This window comes from Bison bison, unplaced genomic scaffold (genome assembly GCF_000754665.1).
Source record: "Bison bison bison isolate TAMUID 2011002044 unplaced genomic scaffold, Bison_UMD1.0 scf7180017864489, whole genome shotgun sequence".
Lineage (NCBI taxonomy): Eukaryota > Metazoa > Chordata > Mammalia > Artiodactyla > Bovidae > Bison > Bison bison.
This window is the reverse complement of record NW_011495048.1, coordinates 8,766,897-8,787,783: the sequence shown is the minus strand read 5'-3', so window position 1 is coordinate 8,787,783 and position 20,887 is coordinate 8,766,897. Positions and strand designations below refer to the sequence as shown.

The 20,887-nt window shown below is 36.3% G+C and overlaps 1 protein-coding gene across 16 annotated transcripts in view; it reads right to left on the bottom strand.

Annotated features, from left to right (window-relative positions):
* Window positions 1-20,887, bottom strand: part of EHBP1 (EH domain binding protein 1) — a 570,368-nt gene that overhangs the window by 82,477 nt on the left and 467,004 nt on the right. For all 16 annotated transcript variants that reach the window (XM_010863286.1, XM_010863288.1, XM_010863290.1 and 13 more), the window contains 4 exons: window positions 18,507-18,685; window positions 17,883-17,931; window positions 12,935-13,837; window positions 5,832-5,975 (listed from right to left, as the gene is read on the bottom strand). In XM_010863286.1, the coding sequence (XP_010861588.1) occupies window positions 5,832-5,975; window positions 12,935-13,837; window positions 17,883-17,931; window positions 18,507-18,685 (1,275 nt within the window). The remainder of the gene's footprint in view (window positions 1-5,831; window positions 5,976-12,934; window positions 13,838-17,882; window positions 17,932-18,506; window positions 18,686-20,887) is intronic.

Here is a 20,887-nt window from a genome sequence, read left to right as displayed (position 1 = left end):
ATAGTATTGAATTCACTATTTACTTCACACTTCAGTTCAGTTCAATTCACACTTTAGTTCAGTTCAGCTCAGTTCAGTTTCAGTCGTATCCGACTCTTTGCGACCCCATGAATCACAGCACGCCAGGCCTCCCTGTCCATCACCAACTCCCGGAGTTCACTCAAATTCATGTCCATTGAGTCGGTGATGCCATCCAGCCATCTCATCCTCTGTCATCCCCTTCTCCTCCTGCCCCCAATCCCTCCCAGCATCGCCACACTTAGGCACAAACAAATATCATCAACTGTAAAAGTGAACAGTTCTTTCTACATCTCTCTTTTTAAAACACCCACCCCCACAAACTCCTGAGAGATACTGAAACACAACACTAATTTAAATGAAACAGCTTTATGGTCAAGTACATTTGGATATGCTAAGAAAACAATCTAATAAAAATATCCTTTTTGGATACCCCAAATTTCCCTAATTTAAAATATTTATATAAACATGTCATTTTTAAAACAGAAAGAATAAAGGGAAAAATTCCATGAGCCATTATTATCTCTTAGGGATAAATATTATTAATATTTTGATCACTTTCCTTCCTGAACTGTTCAATGCATAGATAAAAACACAGTCTTTCAAAATGGGTTTTATATGCTATATGCTATTTTAGATCTTTCTCTTTCTTTGTACAAAATGACACTATGAACATTGTTCTATGTCCTTTCAATATTCTTTCAGAACATTATTAAATAATTTTCAATGGTTACATAATAATTTTCAATGGCTACATACATATATAGTATATATATTTGTTGTAATTTATTTGATCATTCTTCCATTTTGAGCGATTGCCATTTTGTAACTTTCACTATTGTAAATAACATGTGATGAAAACTTGCATATTAATCTCTGTTAGTGGGATTACTGAGTAAAATAGAATGAGCATTTCTTGAAGAAGTCAATTTGCTTTTCAGAAGGGTATGGCAAGTTATATGCTACCAGGAGTATTAAGAGTATCTTGACTTGATGAGACATCACTACCATTATGTTTCTTAAAATCGAAGTTACAGAGCATCCTGGGTGGCTCAGTGGTAAAGAATCCGCCTGCCAATGCAGGAGACACAGGTTCAATAACTGATCTGAGAAAATCCCACAAGCCGCGGAGCCACTAAGCTGGTGAGCCACAACTCACGGGCTTATAGCCCATGCTCTAGGGTCTAGGAGCTGCAACTACTGAGGACCTCTCACCCTAGAGTCGGTGCTCCACAACAAAAGAAGCCACCCCAATTAGAAGCCCATGCATTGCACCCTCACAGCAAGGAAGACCCAACACAGTCAAAAATAAATAAATAAATAAATAAATATGTAAATAAGATTAAAAATATCCAAGTTACAGACTTTATAGGTAGAGTAAGATATCACAGACAGAATAAGCAATATTTCAGTAATTAACTTCTGATGTTGAATTCATACTAACATAATTTAGCTAAAAGTTTGTTCTACTTGGGATATTTTAAGTGTAAGCAAAATTACTGGTGCCTTAAAAAGAAGAGATGAACAATAAAATATTTGTTGAAAGTTTAAAGTAATAAATGAATAAACTGAATGAAAGACTAAACAGCTTTAAAAGTCAGGATACTCAAATTTTAAGCCTAGCTTGCTACTGTTTGCAAACCTAGGTAATTTTAAACCCCCTTTCCTAACTCATTTTTCTCTACAATGGATACAACAATAATATCTATTCCTACTTTACAAGGATTTCAGAAAATAAACAAGAAAGAAATAAAACATAAGCTTTAAAAACATAATCTCTAAAGTCAAACTGTCTAAGTTCCATTCTTGGCTCTGTCACTTATTAGCTGTGTAACCACGGGCAACTGAATTTGTTTGTGCATCAGTTTTCTCAACTATCAAACAGAGATTATATTTAACACATATAATCGTTGTGGAGATTATATGAGAAAATCCATGTGAAAGCCCTTTGAATCCTGCTTGATACACAATAAGTGCTCAGTAAACATTAGATGACAATTATTAATATATGTAAAATTTTATACATAGGTAAAATAATAGCTTTTTAAAATCTACTTGGCAAACAAATCATTTAAATCTCAAGTATTCTAAACTTAAAATCAACATACTTCAAAATATAGAGCTATAAATTTTCCATAATTTTTAGAACCTGAAACAACTATGAAACAAAGTTTATCACAAATATAATAACAATAAAATAACTTTCTTTTTGAAGAGAATATTCTTTCTCTGGCTCTTCACTTAACTGGATCCTTCTCAGCCATCAAGTCTTACTTCAAATGTCTCCTCTTCAAGTCACTCCTACCTACTCAAATTATCCTCTAATATGTCTACTAAATGAGTCATTTTCACCCTCTGTAGTTAACTTATTTATTCATCATTCTCTGTCTCTTCTCACCAAAATGCAAATTCCATGAGGGAAGAATCTTTGTCTTTTGGCCACACCTTGTGGCATGTAGGGTCTTAAGTTCCCTGACCAGGGATTGAACTTGCAACTCCTGCAGTGGAAGCATGGAGTCTTAACCACTGGACTACCAGGGAAGACCCGAAGTTTAGTCTTTTCTATTGCTACACTCAGTTCCAACTCAATAAATATCTTACTGAACCAACAAATTGATGTAACATATGGTTAGGCACTGAAAGAACTGGTACAAAAGCTACAAAATTTCTTCCTTAGAAAGAATGGCCATCTAAATTAGTGTTTCTCAAACATTTTTATCATGACCTACAATTAAAACTACATCTGGTACCAAGATCCAATAAGCACACATACCCACGTAACTAAAATAAGTCTCACACAAAAATACTATGATGTGTGATAAATTCTGGTATTTTCCCATTTAAATATTCTATTCTTTTTCATTGAAAATAAAACTGTGCCCCACTTTATTGATTTTATATCACATTACTGTGTAAAGACTCAAAGTCTGTATATTGTACAGCATAGAAATATAGCCAGTATTTCACAATAATTTTAAATGCAGCATAATCTATAAAATATTGAATTACTATGTTGTATATCTGAAGCTAATATAATATTGTATATCAACTATACTTCACTTAAAGAAAAAAAGTAACAAGAAAGTAAAAAAGAAGAAAAGTATGAAAAACGGTGGTCAAGCTCAGAGGTTAAGCTAGTATCTGAAAGGAGTTAACAAAAGCAACACAATGGAGCAAAGATCGTCTTTTCAACAAATGGTGCTAGATGAACTGGATATGCACATGAAAAAAAATAAACCTAGACACAGACCTTATGCCTTTCACAAGAATTAACCCAAAATGGATCACAGACCTAAATGTAAAACATAATTCTATAAAACTCCCAGAAGATAACATAAAACCTAAATGACCTTGAGTATGGTGATGCCTTTTTAGATATAACACCAAAGGTATGATTCATGATAGAGATAATGGATAAACTGGATTTCATTAAAATTTATAATTTCTACTCCATGAAAGACAATGTAGAAAGAATGAGAAGACAAGTCACAGGCATGGATAAAATATTTGCAAAGATATATCTAATAAAAGACTGTTATCCAAAGGAAACAAAGAACTCTTGAAACTCCATAGTAAGAAAACAAATAACTTGACTAAATAATGAATCAATGACCTTAACAGACATCGCTCCAAAGATTTCCAGATGGCATATAAGCATATGAAAAGGTGCTCCACATTATATATTCTCAGCAAAATGCAAATGAAAGCAACGAGATACCACTACACACCTATTAGAATGGCCAAAATCTGGAACACTGACAGTACCCAAAGTAAAACGCAAGAATTCTCATTTATTGCTGATGGGAAAGAAAAATGGTATAGCTACTTTAGAAGACAATTTGGTATCTCTCTTGTTTTTTGTCTTTGTTACTTATAAAAGTAAACACACTCTTGCCATAAGATCCAGCAAATGTGCTCCTTGAAATGTACCCAAAGGAGCTGAGAACTTGAGGTCATATAAAAACCTGCTTTGTAGATGATTAAAGGAGCTTTATTCCTGATTACAACCAAGATGCCTAGCAGTAAGTGAATGAAAAAATAAGCTGTGGTACATCCACACAGTGGAATATTATTCAGCATTAAAAAGAAATGAGCTATCAAACCATGCAAACACATGGAGGAACCTTAAATGCATATTCATTGACTCGATGGACATGAGTTTGAGTGAACTCCGGGAGTTGGTGATGGACAGGGAGGCCTGGCGTGCTGCGATTCATGGGGTCGCAAAGAGTCGGACACAACTGAGCGACTGAACTGAACTGAACTGAAGTGAAAAGAAGCCATATCAGAAAAGGTAAATATACTATGGTTCCAACTACCAACATTCTGTAAAACACAAAATTATGAAGACAATAAAATTATCAGGTTCCCAGAGGTTCAGGATGGGGAAAGAGATGAATAGGTGAAATGCAAAGGATTCCTAGGGCAGTGAAAATTCTCTATAATATTATAAAGATGGATAGATGTTATTATGCATTTGTCTAAACTCACAGACTGTGTAACAGTAGGAGTGAATCTAATGTATGCTATAGACTTTGGATAATAATGACGTGTCAATGTAGATTTATCAGTTCTAACAAATATACCACCCTGGCAGGGAGTGTTATTAAGAAGGACGGTTACTCTATGGGTACAGAGGGTATAGGGGAAAACTCTATACCTTCCCCTCAATTCTGCTGTCAACTTAAAACTGCTCTAAAAAAAAAAATCTTAATTAAAAAAAAAAAAGGAAAATGCAGGTTTATGTATATGTAAAATTGGGGGTAGGGCAGGGTTATCATAATTTTCAGATTCATCAAGAGGTTCATGTCTCCCTAGATCTAAGGCTTTTTTTTTTTTTTTTTTTTACTATGTATTCATTATTGCCTGTGAGGCACTACAGAAAAATATGTATAAAAATATGGCTTAACACAGGGATGGTAGTCTATGACAGGAAAAAGGATTGACTCTGGAGTTTGATTAAGTCTCAGGATCAAATCATGAATTCATCATACAGTGACTACAACCTTACACAAATTATCTTACCAATCAGCCTCAGTTTTCTCACCTAAAAGGAGTTTGAATATCTACTTAAGAGGTTAAGTAAAATAGAAATTATGTAAAACATCCACTATAGTGCCTAAAACATCCACTTAGCCTATATGCTAAGTATTTTAATAAATGGTAAGCATCATTATCTGGAGAAGGCAATGGCAACCCACTCCAGTACTCTTGCCTGGAAAATCCCACGGACAGAGGAGCCTGGTAGGCTACAGTTCATGGAGTCGCGTAGAGTCGGACACGACTGAGCGACTTCGCTTTCACTTTTCACTTTCACGCATTGGAGAAGGAAATGGCAACCCATTCCAGCGTTCTTGCCTGGAGAATCCTAGGGACAGGGGAGCCTGGTGGGCTGCCATCTATGGGGTTGTACAGAGTCGGACATGACTGAAGTGACTTAGCAGCAGCAGCAGCAGCAAGCATCATTATTATACTCTAATATTTTCAAAAAAATTAACTCCCATGGATAAAACACCATCTTAAACAAAGTTCACCCAAATTATAAAATTAAATTGACATAAAACAGATTATTCATATATATGTGGAAATTATAATCCAGGATCTTACTTTTTCTCATAGCTAATACTGCTGTGAAGGAATAATTACAAACTGCTCCTGCAAGTATGAATTTATCAGTTCAATAAAAGTAACAAGTACCCATAGTATACATAGTCTGTGGAAAAAAAATTTATTAGAAATATAAATAAGTTACTCTTATTTACACCCCCATGATTACAATGAACAATGTATTATTTTTAACCAATGTTCCTCACATCACTTAGCTGCCTGTTGCAGAGTGGTGTGGCTGCGCTGGTATGCTGCTTATTCCCTGCCTTTAAAGCTGCATCTCTTCTTGCTTGCTCAAGTAGAACTCTTGCTCTTTCTTTGAGTTCTTCTTGCCTGGATAACATTCGATGCTTAAAAACAAAGATACAGAATTAGAAGCCAAAACAAACAAAACCCCTCAAACCCATGTAATCCACTTTTGTAAACTAATCAATAGTTATACAATCCATCAAAATAATACAAGTCAGGAATAAGATTGTATCAATAGTTTTGTGAGATTACCTGTAGACAATACTAATGCTGATTAGAAACTGTATCTTTACTGGCTAAAACTGGGTTAATTAAAATTACATTTTTATTAGAACATAGTCTCACAAGGTATAAAGTCCATACACATATTATATGCATTGTTAATCACAGTATGCCTTTCATGGATCACAGCCTGGTTGTGGCAAAGGGTCTTGCCTAACTCAGTGAAGCTATGAGCCATGCCATGCAGGGCCACCCAAGATGAAAGGGTCATAGTGAAGAGTTCTGAAAAAACAAGATCCAATGGAGAAGGAAATTGCAACTCATTCCAGTATTCCTGCCTGAAGAACCCCATGGACAGTATGAAAAGGCAAAAAGATATGATGCTGGAAGATAAGCCCCCAGGTGGGAAGGTGTCCAATATAATAAAAGCAGAGGGAAATTACTAATAGCTCCAGGAAGAATGAAGCAGCTGGGCCAAAGAGGGAAAAACACTCAGGTGTGGATGTGTGTGGTGGTAAAAGTAGAGTCTGATGCTGTAAAGAACAATACTGCATAAGAATCTGGAATGGTAGGTCCATGAATCAAGGTAAATTGGAATGGGACATGGTCAAACAGGAGATGGCCAAACAAGAGATGGCAAGAGTGAACATGGACATCTTAAGAATCAGTGGAAAAAATGGATGGGAATGGAAAAATTAAATTCAGATGACCATTATATTTACTACTGTGGGCAAGAACACTTTAGAAAAAGTGGGATAGGCCTCACAATCAACAAAAGTGTCTGAAATGAAGGACTTGGTTGCAACCTTAAAATGAGAGAACGATCTTGGTTCATTTCCAAGGCAAATCATTCAACATCATAGTAATCCAAGTCTATGCCCAACCACTGATGCCGAAGAAACTTAAGTTGAATAGTTCTATGCAAACCTATAAGATCTTCTAGAACTAACACACAGAAAAAGAGCTCCTTTTCATCATAAGGGATTGGAATGCAAAAGTAGGAAATCAGGAGACATCTGGAATAACAGGCAAGTTTGGCCTTGGAGTAGAAAATGAAGCAGGGCAAAGGCTAACAGAATTTTGTCAAGAGAACACAGTGGTCATAGCAAACATCATTTTCCAACAATCCAAGAGATGACTCCACACATGGATATCACCAGAGGGTCAACAATGAAATCAGACTGATCATGTTCTTTGCAGCTGAAGATGGAGAAGTTCAACACAGTCAGTAAAAACAAGACCTGGAGCTGACTGTGGCTCAGATTGTGAGCTCCTTATTGCAAAATTCAGGGTTAAATGGAAGAAAGTAGGGAAAATAACTAGGCCATTCAGGTATGACCTAAATCAAATCTCTTATGATTATCCAGTGGAGGTGATGAATAGATTCAAGGGATTAGATTTGATAGACAAGGTGCCTGAAGAACTATGGATGGAGGTTCCTAACATTGCACAGGAGGCAGTGACCACAACCATTCCAAAAACAAAAGAAATACATGAAGGCAAAGTGGTTGTCTGGGGAGGCTTTAAAAATAGCTAGGAAATAAGTGAACTGAAAGGTAAGGGAGAAAGGGAAAGATATACCCATCTAAAGGCAGTGTTCCAGAGAACAGTAAGGAGAGATAAGAAGACATTCTTCAATGAAAAATGCAAAGAAATAGAGGAAAACAACAGAATGTGAAAGACTAGCGATCTCCTTAAGAAAACCAGAAATACCAATGGAACATTTCATACAAGGATGGGCATGGTAAAAGACAGAAATGGTAAAGATCTAACAGAAACAGAAGAGATTAAGAAGAACTGGCAGGAATACACATAAGAACTATATAAAAAAAGTCTTAGTAACCTGGATAACCACAGTGGTGTGGTCACTCTCCTAGAGCCAAACATCCTGGAGTGTGAAGTCAAGTGGGCCTTAGGAAGCATTCCTATGAACAAAGCTAGTAGAGGTGACAGAATTCTAGCTGAGTTATTTCAAATCCTAAAAGATGATGTTGTTGAAGTCCGGCACTCAATAAGCCAGCAAATTTGGAAAACTCAGCAATGGCCACAGAACTGGAAAAGGTCAGTTTTCATTCTAATCCCAAAGAAAGGCAATGCCAAAGAACATTCAAATTACTGTACAACAGCACTCATTTCACATGCCAGCAAGGTTATAGTCAAAATCCTTAAGACAAGCTTCAGCAGTACGTGAAAGGAGAACTTCCAGAGGTACTGGTTTTCAGAGAGGCAGATGAACCAGAGATCAAACCACTAACAATTGTTGCTGCTGCTGCTAAGTCGCTTCAGTCGACCCCAAAGACGGCAGCCCACCAGGCTCCCCCATCCCTGGGATTCTCCAGGCAAGAACACTGGAGTGGGTTGCCATTTCCTTCTCCAATGTGTGAAAGTGAAAAGTGAAAGTGAAGTCACTCAGTCGTGTCCGACTCTTAGAGACCCCAGGGACTGCAGCCCACCAGGCTCCTCCGTCCGTGGGATTTTCCAGGCAAGAGTACTGGAGTGGGGTGCCATTGCCTTCTTCGTTGGATCATGGAGAAAGCAAGGGAGTTCCAAAAAAACATCTAATTCTGCTTCACTAACAATACTAAAGCCTTTGACTGTGTGGATCACAACAAACTGGAAAATTACTAAGAATTGGGAGTACCAGACCACCTAGTCTATTTCCTGAGAAATCTGTATGAGGGTCAAGAAGTAACAGAACTGGATATGGAAAAATTGGTTTCAAGTTGGGAAAGGAGTAGGACAAGTCTGTATATTGTCACCCTACTTATTTAACTTCTATGCAGAGTACATCATGTGAAATGCTGAGCTGGATTAATCACAAGCTAGAATCAAGATTGCTGTGAGAAATAGCAAAGTATAGATATGCAGATGATACCACTCTAACTGTAGAAAGTGAAGAGGAACTAAAGAGTCTCTTGAGAGTGAAAGAGGAGAGTGAAATAGCTGGCTTAAAACTCAACATTCAAAGAACTAAGATCATGACATCCAGTCCCATCACTTCATGGCAAATAGAAGGGGAAAAAGTGGAAGCAGTGACAGATTTTATTTTCTTGGGCTCCAAAATCACTGCAGATGGTGACTGCAGCCATGAAATTAAAAGACGCTTGCTCCTTGGAAGGAATGCTATGACCAACCTAGACAGCATATTAAAAAGCAGAGACATCACTTTGCTGACAAAAAGTCCATATGGTCAAAGCTATGGTTTTTCTAGTAGCCATGTATGGAAATGAGAGTTGGACCATAAAGAAGGCTGAGTGTTGAAGAACTGATGCTTTTGAATTCTGGTGCTGGAAAAGACTCTTTGAGAGTCCTGTGGACTGTAAGGAGATCAAACCAGTGAATCCTAAAGGAAATCAACCCTAAATATTCTTTGGAAGAACTGTGGCTAAAGCTGAAGCTCCAAAACTTTGGCCACCTGATGTGAAATGCTAACTCACTGGAGAAGACCCTGATGCTGGGAAAGACTGAAAGCAAAAGGTGAAGGGGGTGGCAGAGAATGCTGCTGCTGCTGCTGCTAAGTCACTTCAGTCACGTTCAACTCTGTGTGACCCCATAGATGGCAGCCCACCAGGCTCCCCCATCCCTGGGATTCTCAGGCAAGGACACTGGAGTGGGTTGCCACTTCCTTCTCCAATGCATGAAAGTGAAAAGTGAAAGTGAAGTCACTCAGTCATGTCTGACTCTTTGCGACCCCATGGACTGCAGCCTACCAGGCTCCTCTGTCCATCGGATTTTCCAGACAAGAGTACTGGAGTGGGTTGCCATTGCCTTCTCCGGCAGAGGATGAGATGGTTAGATAGCATCATTGATTCAATGGACACAGATTTGAGCAAATTTCGGGAGACTGTGGAGGACAGTGGAGCCTGGTATGCTGCAATCCATGGGGTCACAAAGAGTAGGACATGACTTAGCAACTGAACAACAGATCACAGTATAATCTGGAAAAGACAGTTTTTAAAGTTCCCAGTTTTATTTTTATACTTGTATATAATTGATAACAAGATGTCTTCCAAATTAGGATACTGATAAATTTTAAATACCTATGGCAGCCATTTTGTTTTCTTTTTCTATTTATTTTTTAACTGGAGCATACTTGCTTTACAATGTTATGCAGCAGTTCTTTAAATTCTTGACAATGAAATGTTTATAGAAAATGCAAAGCTATCACATTTAAAAAAATTTTTTTTTTAATTGAGAGATAACTGATTTACAGAATTTTTTTGTTTTCGGTCAAACCTCAACATAAATCAGCTATAGGTATACATATATCCCCTCCCTTTTGAACTTCCCTCCCATCTCCCTCCCCATCCCATCCTTCTAGGTTGCTACAGAGCCCCTGTTTGAGTTTCCTGAGCCATACAGCAAATTCCTGTTGCCTATCTATTTTACATACGGTAATATAAGTTTCCATGTTACTCTTTCCATACATCTCACCCTCTCCTCCCCTCTCCCCATGTCCATTAAGTTTATTCTCTATGTCTGTTTCTCCATTGCTGCCCTGTGTGTGTTAGAATACGATATTTATCTTTCTTTCTGGCTCACTTCACTCTAAGAATTTCTAGGTTCATCCACCCTCATCAGAACTGACTCAAATGTGTTCCTTTTTATGGCTGAGCAATATTTCATTGTGTATATGTACCACAACTTCTGTATCCATTCCTCTGTCAATGGGCATCTAGGTTGCTTCCATGTTCTAGCTATTGTAAATAGTGATGCAATGAACACTGGGATACGTGTCTTTTTCAAGCCTGGTTTCCTCAGGGTATATACCTAGGAGTGGGATTGTTGGGTCATATGGAGGTTTTATTCCTAGTTTTTTAAGGAATCTCCATACCGTCTTCCATAGTGGTTGTATCAATTTACATTCCCACCAATAGTATAAGAGTGTTCCCTTTTCTCCGTACCCTCTCCAGCATTTATTGTTTGTAGACTTTTTGATGATGGCCATTCTGACCTGTGTGAGATGATATCTCATTGTGGTTTTGATTTGCATTTCTCTAGTAACGAAAGATGTTGAGCATCTTTTCATGCGTTTGTTAGCCATCTGTATGTCTTCTTTGGAGAAATATCTGTTTAGGTCTTTTTCTCCCTTTTTGATTGGGTTGTTTGTGTTTCTGGTATTGAGTTGTGTGACCCGCTTGTATATTTTGGAAATTAATCCTTTGTGAGTTGTTTCATTTGCTATTATTTTCTCCAATTCCAAGGACTGTCTTTTCACCTTGCTTATAGTTTCCATTGCTGTGCAAAAGCTTTGAAGTTTAGTCAGGTCCCATTTGTTTACTTTTGTTTTTATTTCCATTACTCTAGGAGGTAGGTCATAGGGGATCTCACTTTGATTTATGTCATCGAGTGTTCTGCCTATGTTTTCCTCTAAGAGTTTTACAGTTTCTGGTCTTACATTTAGGTCTTTAATCCATTGAGTTTATCTTTGAGTATGGTGTTAGGAAGTGTTTTAATTTCATTCATTTACATGTAGCTGTCCAGTTTTCCCAGCACCATTTATTGAAGAGGCTGTCTTTTCTCCATTGTATATTCTTGCCTCCTTTGTCAAAAATAAGGTACCCATAGGTTCATGGGTTTATTTCTGGGCTTTCTATCTTGTTCCATTGGTCACTGAAATTGAAGCTGTGATCAAAAATCTCCCAAAAAATAGGACCAGATGGCTTCACAGGAGAATTCTACCAAACATTTAGAGAAGAGCTAATGCCTATCCTTCTAAAACTCTTTCAAAACATTGCAGAAGGAACACTTCCAAATTCATTCTATGAGGCCACCATCACCCTGCTACCAAAGCCAGACAAAGACAACACAAAAAAAGAAAACTATAGGCCAATATCACGATGAACATTGATGCAAAAATCCTCAACACAATTTTAGCAAACATAATTCAGCAACACATCAAACAGCTCATATACTATGATCAAGTTGGGTTTATTCCAGGAATGCAAGGATCTTCAATATATGCAAATAAATCAATGTGATACATCATATTAACAAATTGAAAGATAAAAACCATATGATCATCTCAATCAATGCAAAAAAAGCCTTTGACAAAATTCAGCACCCATTTATGATTAAGACTCTTCAAAAAATAGGCATGGAAGGAACCTACCTGAACATAGTAAAGCCATATATGATAAGCCTAGAGCAAACATTATTTTCAATGGTGAGAAACTGAAAGCATTCCCCCTAAGATCGGGAACAAGAAAAGGGTATCCACTTTCACCACTATTATTCAACAGAGTTCTGGAAGTCCTAGCAGTAAAGTCCTTACAGTAAATACTATAAGGTTCAATCTGTGCCATATTCCCCTCATGGGGAGAAATTTGTATGTACTGGGGTTTTTAACTGGAAGTAATGATGGGACTGAAAATGCCAATTGCAATGCAACTAAAATATTGGAAGAAAATGCTATAGATGGGAAATATTTTAATTTGGCATTATACATCTCAAGAATGACATTCTTACTAAATGCAATACTGAAATATGACTTATTATGTAACATATTGTTTTTATAGGTTAATAACACTTTGATTTGAAAAGCTGACATTCTGTATTCTTAAATCTTGAAATTGGGATTTATTTATAGGCTTAAAATATAAAGTGAAAAGTAGGTGTATTTCAGTTTTTTCTACAGTGGGAAATTATACTTCATGTTTAGTCATTTGTAAAGTGTTCTATGAGTACAAAAAATTCCATGGACAGAGGAGCCTGGTAAGCTATAACTCATGGGGTCCTAAGAGTTGGACATGACTTAGTGACAAAACCATCACATGAACACAAAGAGAAAAAAAAAAGAATGACTAGTTACTACATTTATGTATTCATTCTCACTTACCTGGACTGTTTTTGCAGAATGATCTGCATGATTTAAGGTGGGTCTATCAGCGTCTGAATCAGACTCTGTCTGCCTCAGGGAAGTACGTTTTTTCTTTGCAAGGTCTGCATCTCTATTGTACAGGTATCCAAGTTTAGGAGTGGGAGATAAACTTGGTTTTTTGACAGGTGATTCAGGATCTGATCTGCATTCTATGGGTCTGGAATTATCTAATTTTTCTTGCTCTAAAGTACCACTGATGTCTAGATTCTGAAGCTTTTGCTCATCTGTCTCCTCACAAATAAAGGGTGGAGACACATCTTTCTTCTTATCACTGACGTATAAGTCACTTAATTCTAAAGTCTCTGTTTTCAATAGTCTCTTCTTGCCTAACGAAACTTGTACGTGGTTTGAATCTGTATTGTAACATATTCCAGGGTCATCGGATCCTGAAGTCCTTCCCGAGCTCTGCTGGGACTTCTGGGGTTCTGTGTCACTTTTAGTCCTGCGACAGTGCGGAGAAGCTGTGTTTGGACTGAGGTGATCATCAGGAGTCTGATGTTCACTTTCTGACTCTCCAACTCCACTATCATTTACAAATACAGAGTCGTCCTGGGATATGAAGTCAACCGCTCCACTGGGAGGCTGCTGCAGTGGAGGCTCCCGTTTCAGGTCACTAAGCTCTGCATAAAATTTTTCCTGGTCAACAGAACTATTTGTATCTGTTTCATAGTTTCCAACTTTATACGTGCTTTTACTGCTGTTTTCTTCTATTTGAACAACATTCAGTTCTTGGCCACTGAAATGTGCCCTTATTTGATAGAGATAGGTCATAACAGTCAGTTTATCAGGAATTGCTAATAAAACCATATCAGAAGGTTCCAGTAGTCTCGAAATTCCAATGCTGGCAAACCCATCATATGCCTTCAGAGCAAAGAAAAACAGAAGATATATTGAAGAGTTAAGACAATCCATACATTTTAATTTTTTAGAAGAAACTTAAAACATCACCACTATCCTACACATTTTAAAAACAGCAGAAACAACAAAATAATAGATGTTAACTAAACTTATTGTGGTGAGCATTTCACAGTGTATATAAACATCAAATTATTATGTGGTACACTTGAAATTGATGTAATATTATATGGTGATGATACCTCAAAAAATGTTTAATGAGAACAAGCAAAAATGAGAGTTAAAAATTAAAAATAAAACCTTAGAATTGATTTTTGTGATTAAAAAAAACTAAAGTATAATGAAATAATAAATCATCTGGAGCTTTATTATTCTATCAACCTCTTTTCAGTGATCATGTAATTGCAGTGATTTGTGACGATAAAGTACAGGTTGATATTCCAAAAGAACTAACTCTTAGATTGCCTGGTATAAAATACAAATAACTGCTATTTAAGTCTAGAAACAGAAACATTTTTTAAATGCCCGATTAAGATTTATTTTCATGATGAGAAGAGTGACTGCATTTTCACTCTATCCATTTTGGAAAGAATGAAATGTTTTGAGTAGGACAACCTAGTTTAGAATGTGAGGCTGCATTGTATTACTTTTGTTAGCCTTTAAATGACTGTGGCACATCAGGTTTTTCTAGTTTTGAAGAATCAAAGCTGTTTCTCAATTTACAATTAATTATTACTATGCTGAACTAACTCTTGAAAACAACGCTGTGTTGCTAGGAAGCACTAAAAATACAGCTAAACACTGAGATATACTCTTGGAAAAAGTAAGGACCTTCTAGCTATATTCTTGCTTTGGGATGTAAAATGTCTAGTCTTTGTAACAACCTAGATATAGGATAGTAATTCAAAGTTTTTCTAAAAAGAAAGTTTAGGAAATTATGTAACAACTCAGAAGGCATTAGTCTTTTGAACGTACATGTTAAAGTGCATTTCTACCTCCGAATTTAATCCTTGTATTGTATTCTTCCTATAGTTTAATAAATGTTATGGAATAAGTAAGAAAGAAAATGAAAAATAAATTGTTATATTAAAACCTCTTCAATTTTCACAGCACTATGTTTTATAATATAGATACCTCAAAATATTGACTTGAGAGAATGGCTCAGTTGGTATGCATGTTTCGGCCTGTTCATTATTTTACGTGTTTTAGGAAAATTAAAGTCATTTTCTTCTTCACTTGTCCTGACAACTTGATTGACAGACATCAATTGCAGACCATCAGGAAAAGCACCACAGGCAGTATTCTAAACATTTCCCAATTATCTAAAACACTCACACACTGGTTAAGATCAGATGTCACAGGTAAATACCTTGTTTATTCAGCACTTTTTACAGACCTTGGAAAATGATTTGCTTCCTTGTGGGGAATCTCCTGCTGGTGTTTTGCTTCATGTGGCAATTTATTTTATGCACACTAATTGCAGTTAAAAAAACATTTAAAAACAAACCAGGTTTCTTGTAAGTGAGGTCAGGACTTTATAAAGGAATTTTAACCTCTTCTGCAATGGTCAATCATCTATTGTCTTAGCTGTTGATGTGTAGAGGAAAAAAGGTCTTTCACAGAAAATTGTCTTATTCATTGTTAAATGTTATTTAATTGGTAAGGAGTCACTGCCAGTTTGTTATGCATCTGCCCGCATGGAACTTAAGACACAAGCATTGTTTCTTGTCCTGTTTGAAGTCCAATTAAGGGCAGATGGGGTTATCGGGAAGAACCATGTGAAGTTGGAAATAAATATGCAGGTAGCAACTGATACTCAATGTAGATATCAGGTAAGAAGTTGCAAAGTGATGAAAAGGAAAGTATAACAACAATTATGTATTGAATTGTGCAATGAATAGGATCAACTAAATTAAAATTCTTTCAAAAAGCTATAATTATCTGCCCTTTAAGATCTGAGAAAAAAATTTTATGAGATATATTTCTGTTTGTAGTAATATGTAAATCCAAAGTATGGTCATCATTATTAAGTTTCTGAAAAAAATAACATAAAGAAGTATAACTTACACCCTAATGAAATTCCTCATTCTCTTTAAAAATATATAAATAGGTAAAATAAAAACTGTTTTTCAAAATTTTAAGCAGTAACTTGAAAGCTTCATTTTATAAAAAATAATAATGGTTTCTTTTATAATGGTATTATCTGCATTTAAATGAGTTTATTCAAATGCAAGAAAATGCAGGTAAAGAACTGTCTTATTTTAGGAAACAGTTGTCTCCTGTATCCACCGGGATTGATTCCAACACCTCCTGCAGATACCACAATCTTGGGATGCTCAAGTCCCTGATGTAAAATGGTGGAGTAGAGTTAGCCTTCTGTATTTGAGGATTCCACGTTCACAGATCCAGTGGGCCAACCACATAAGTTAACTGATGAAAAACAAGGCATTTGGCTTTAATAGACACAAGTTCCTCAAAATCATATAAGAAATAATTCATGACAATGACTTATTTTGACGCATGATTCCTATAAAGAAAATTATACTGACTTTTAAAGATTACCTTTTCTGGTAGCATATTTCAATTTAAAAAACTGATTTTAAATGTATTTCTCTAAGGCCAGCATCATGCATTTGCAAATAAACAAGAATTTTTTTAATGGAAATATAAATTTTTAGCTTTAGAGAGCAACACAAGTTAGAAAAAATTGATTTAAATAATCATCTGTTGATTGAACTGCTATCAAGTTTCCCTTTATAGTCTTTTTAATCACTGGTGGTTTTAATTATTTAGAGTAAATTAAAACATTTAACCTAGAGATTATTAATTACTTTGTCCCATTAATTTTTGGGGCAATGAACCCCTTCTCAGAATAATGCTTTAATGTGCATAAAATACATATGATTACAAAATAAACCAATTATTGAAAAATAAATATTTGAAAATATTAAAGGAAATGGAATTTGAGAACCAATAAATGTACTTTTTATGGATGTACCAACTACTACAATTATGAAGAAGTGATGAGCTTAAAAGGTAATTGTAGATGTTTGCAACTGTAAAGTGATATGAAAACATCTGAGATTCTAAAGGTGAAAGAGTCTCAGGCGTAGCTAATACTACAGTGATTTGTTATGCCTAAATTCACAGTGGTATGTCTAAATTTATAACTGAAGAAAATGCTAAATTTCAGTTAAAGAATTGAGAAAATAAAATTTTTCCCCAAGCCATGATTGAGGATCCCCTCAAGTCTATCCACAGCTCTTGCTCTAAGACAATGCTTTTCAGTTGAAGAATTCAATTCAGCAGAAAAAAAACATTAAAGTACCTGCCATATGTTGAGTTAGGTGCTTCCTCCTTTCTTACATGTGGCGCACACAGAAAACTGCAATATTGTGCTGCACTTTGGGGGTACACAGTTAAGTCAGCCTGCAGCCACAGTCAGGTGGCCCAAAGGGCTCTACCCATTCAGCCCTATCCAGCTACTTTCAAGAATGAAAGAATCAACATTTTTCCCAAACCAATTGGGAAGCTCTGACCTCAGTACATTAATTATGTGGAAAAAACTGTACAGTTTACCAGAAAAGGGGGGGAAAGTGGGAAAAAAAAAAAAAAAGAAAAGAACCAGTGTTCATATCTTGTTGCCTCTGGGAACACATGCATTCTTTTTTGCACACTCATCAGGCTCCTGCTTTCATCCCCTCCCAACGGCTTTTTCTGAACTTACAGCACAACAGTTTGAGGTGCACTTTTTAAAAGCTAAATCTTGCTAAAAAGCTAAATAAAAGCAACATGCCTTAACAAATATTTAACAGTTAATGAAGCTCTTACACACTATTATCATCAGATGCCAGGCTGGCATTTGTGATTTTTAAAGGCCATGACAAACTAGAGTAAACCATGCATCCTACTTGAACTGCAGGGAACAGACTGCCTTCTGTGAGCTATAGTTAGGACCTCACAAAACAACCTCACTTTCCCCAAATTAATAAAAGCCTGCAGAGAAGGCAAAATTGAAACTATGCATTTTTTTTCCTTTGGCAATTCTTACCTTTTTGTTGTTCTCTTTAATGTCTTGAGGATTCAGAGACTTGTAGTCACTGAGGGAGAAAATGGCACAGTAGGTACATACAGTAATTGATAAAAACAGCTGTTTTTACAACAAACTGAATCTTAAAATCTGACATTCAGTAACACCAAAGAGTAACTAGCAATTTCACAGCAATTCAATCAACACAACTAATAGAGTGGAAAATTAAGGAAATAAATAAATAAAAACAGTGATTACAAGTTCCAATGCCTGAAGCTTTCCATTTAAAAGAGAAGTTAAGGCAGGGGACCAGCGACTAGTCTTGACAACCAAATTCATCATGAGGCAATTCTTTGTTGTCAGTATATAAACAGCTACAAGCTTATTTGTCTCATTTTAATACACACACAGTTTTCATAGTAACTTTAAGTCTGTTTTTTATATGAGATTAAGGAAAAAAATAAGCTCTTTGAAAACAGAAAAAAATGTTTTTCAGCATCAAGAAGGAAAAACTGTTCTGAGATATGGGTAATAAAAAAAAATCAAGTATTTCAGGACACATGATAAGAAATTATTTTATGCTATTTTTAAAAAATAACTATTATTAGCAAAATAGTTATAGGAATGGAAAGTTTTTCTACTTACATTAAATCTGGTCTAAAGTGGTGTAATATTGCACAAAAAGATAAACCATTCCTCCACGATGTAGTAAAATTGGTGATTTTCACTCCCCGATAGTTTTTTGTAACTTCTTTGCACCAAACAAGTAACGACTGACTAGCATTCGGCTTTCGTCCCAAAATAGGACTTGGTATAGGACTCGGCTAGAAAAAAAGAAAAGAAGAAAACATTAAAAGAATTTACTGGAAAATGAAAATTAACATTAATTGACCTAACCAGATCATTTGAATACTTTGATGTCAGTTTAAGTCCTTCAAAACTGTCACTTCAAGACAACTGTAACCTATAAGAAATGAGACATGAATCTTAAGCTATTATCTTCAGCTGTAGCCTATGGAGTCTGCCTGACAGAGAGGTAGATAGGCAATATTTTAACCATATTCATAAGAATAGGCCAAGAGCTACACTGATAGAAATATTAAAGTATTTAAATACTTAAGGCTAAATATCTATATAACTCTCAAATCCTAAAAAAAATTTTCCCCCCAGTGCAATCATCTACAAATGTAGTTCTTTTCTGAGTAGATCAAAAATAATGTATTTTTAAGTCTAACTGTAGCATAAATTGTTAGTAATGGAGAGATCAAAATAATAGTTTTTTAAAATACAGTAGTCAGGAATTCCCTGGTTAGAACTTCGAACTTTCATTGCAGGCACCCGGTTCATTCCCTGGTCAAGGAACTAAGGTCCCACAAGCCACAAGGAGAGGCAAAAAAAAAATACAGTCATCATATTAAAAAGCAGAGACATTACTTTATCAACAAAGGTCCATCTAGTCAAGGCTATGGTTTCCCCAGTGGTCATGTATGGATGTGAGAGTGGACTATAAAGAAAGCTGAGCACCGAAGAATTGATGCTTTTGAACTGTGGTGTTGGAGAAGACTCTTGAGAATCCCTTGGACTGCAAGGAGATCCGACCAGTCCATCCTAAACAAGATCAGTCCTGGGTGTTCATTGGAAGGACTGATGTTGAAGACGAAACTCCAATACTTTGGCCATCTGATTCGAAGAGCTGACTCATTTGAAAAGACCCTGATGCTGGGAAAGACTGAAAGCAGGAGGAAAAGGGGACGACAGAGGATGAGATGGTTAGATGGCATTGCTGACTCAATGAACATGAGTCTGAGTAAACTCCAGGAGTTGGTGATGGACAGGGAGGCCTGGTGTGCTGCGGTTCATGGGGTCGCAAAGAATCGGACACAGCTGAGCGATTGAACTGAACTGAATCATATCCATTTTAGTGGAGTGATAACCATATTCAAATGTACTTCTTACCTAGATTTAATGATGGCAAAACAGATTTAGAGTTATTACAGACATCAGGGGTTGGTAGCAATAGCACACATTAGTATGTAATTTGGATTTTGCTCAAAATATCTTCTAATTAGTGATGACTACTTTTGAATATTATTAGGTCAGTTAGATGCATGGGAGTATGGAGAAGTGCGTTTTAAGTCTTAAGCATTTACTTGGTCTTCCCCTCTTGTTCAGATACTTAAAACAACAATGATGACAGCAAAACAGAGACTCATAATAAGACTTTTATCCTAAGCTTTTCATTATTCTTAAAACCATGTCATTTTCTTTTATTGGTAACAATCACATTTTGTGATGGTAACTTTTGCACTCATCTCACATGCTTACAAAGGAATGTTCAAAATTCTCCAAGCAAGGCTTCAACAGTATGTGAACCATGAACTTAAAGATGTTCAAGCTGGATTTTAAAAAGGCAAAGGAACCAGAGATCAAGTTGCCAACATCCATTGGATTACAGAAAAAGCAACAGAGTTCCAGAAAAACATCTGCTTTATTGACTACACCAAAGCCTTTGACTGTGTGGATCACAACAAACTGTGGAAAATTTTCAAAGAGATGGAAATGCTAGACCACCTTACCTGCCTCCTGACAAATCTGTATGCAGGTCAAGAAGCAACAGTTAGAACTGGACATGGAACAACAGACTGGTTCCAAATTGGGAAAGGAGTACGTCAAGGCTGTATACTGTCACCCTGCTTATTTAACTCATATGCTGAATACCTCATGTGAAATGGTAGGCTGGATGAAGCACAAGCTGGAATCAAGACTGCCGGGAGAAATATCAATAACCTCGGATATGCAGAAGACACCACCCTTATGGCAGAAACCGAAGAGGAACTAATGAGCCTCTTGATGAAAGAGGAGAGTGAAAAAGCTGGCTTAAAACTCAATATTCAAAAAACGAAGATCATGGCATCCAGTCCCATCACTTCATGGCAAATAGATGGGGAAACAATGGAAACTGTGACACACTTTATTTTCTTGGGCTCCAAATCACTGCAGATGGTGACTGCAGCCATGAAATTAAA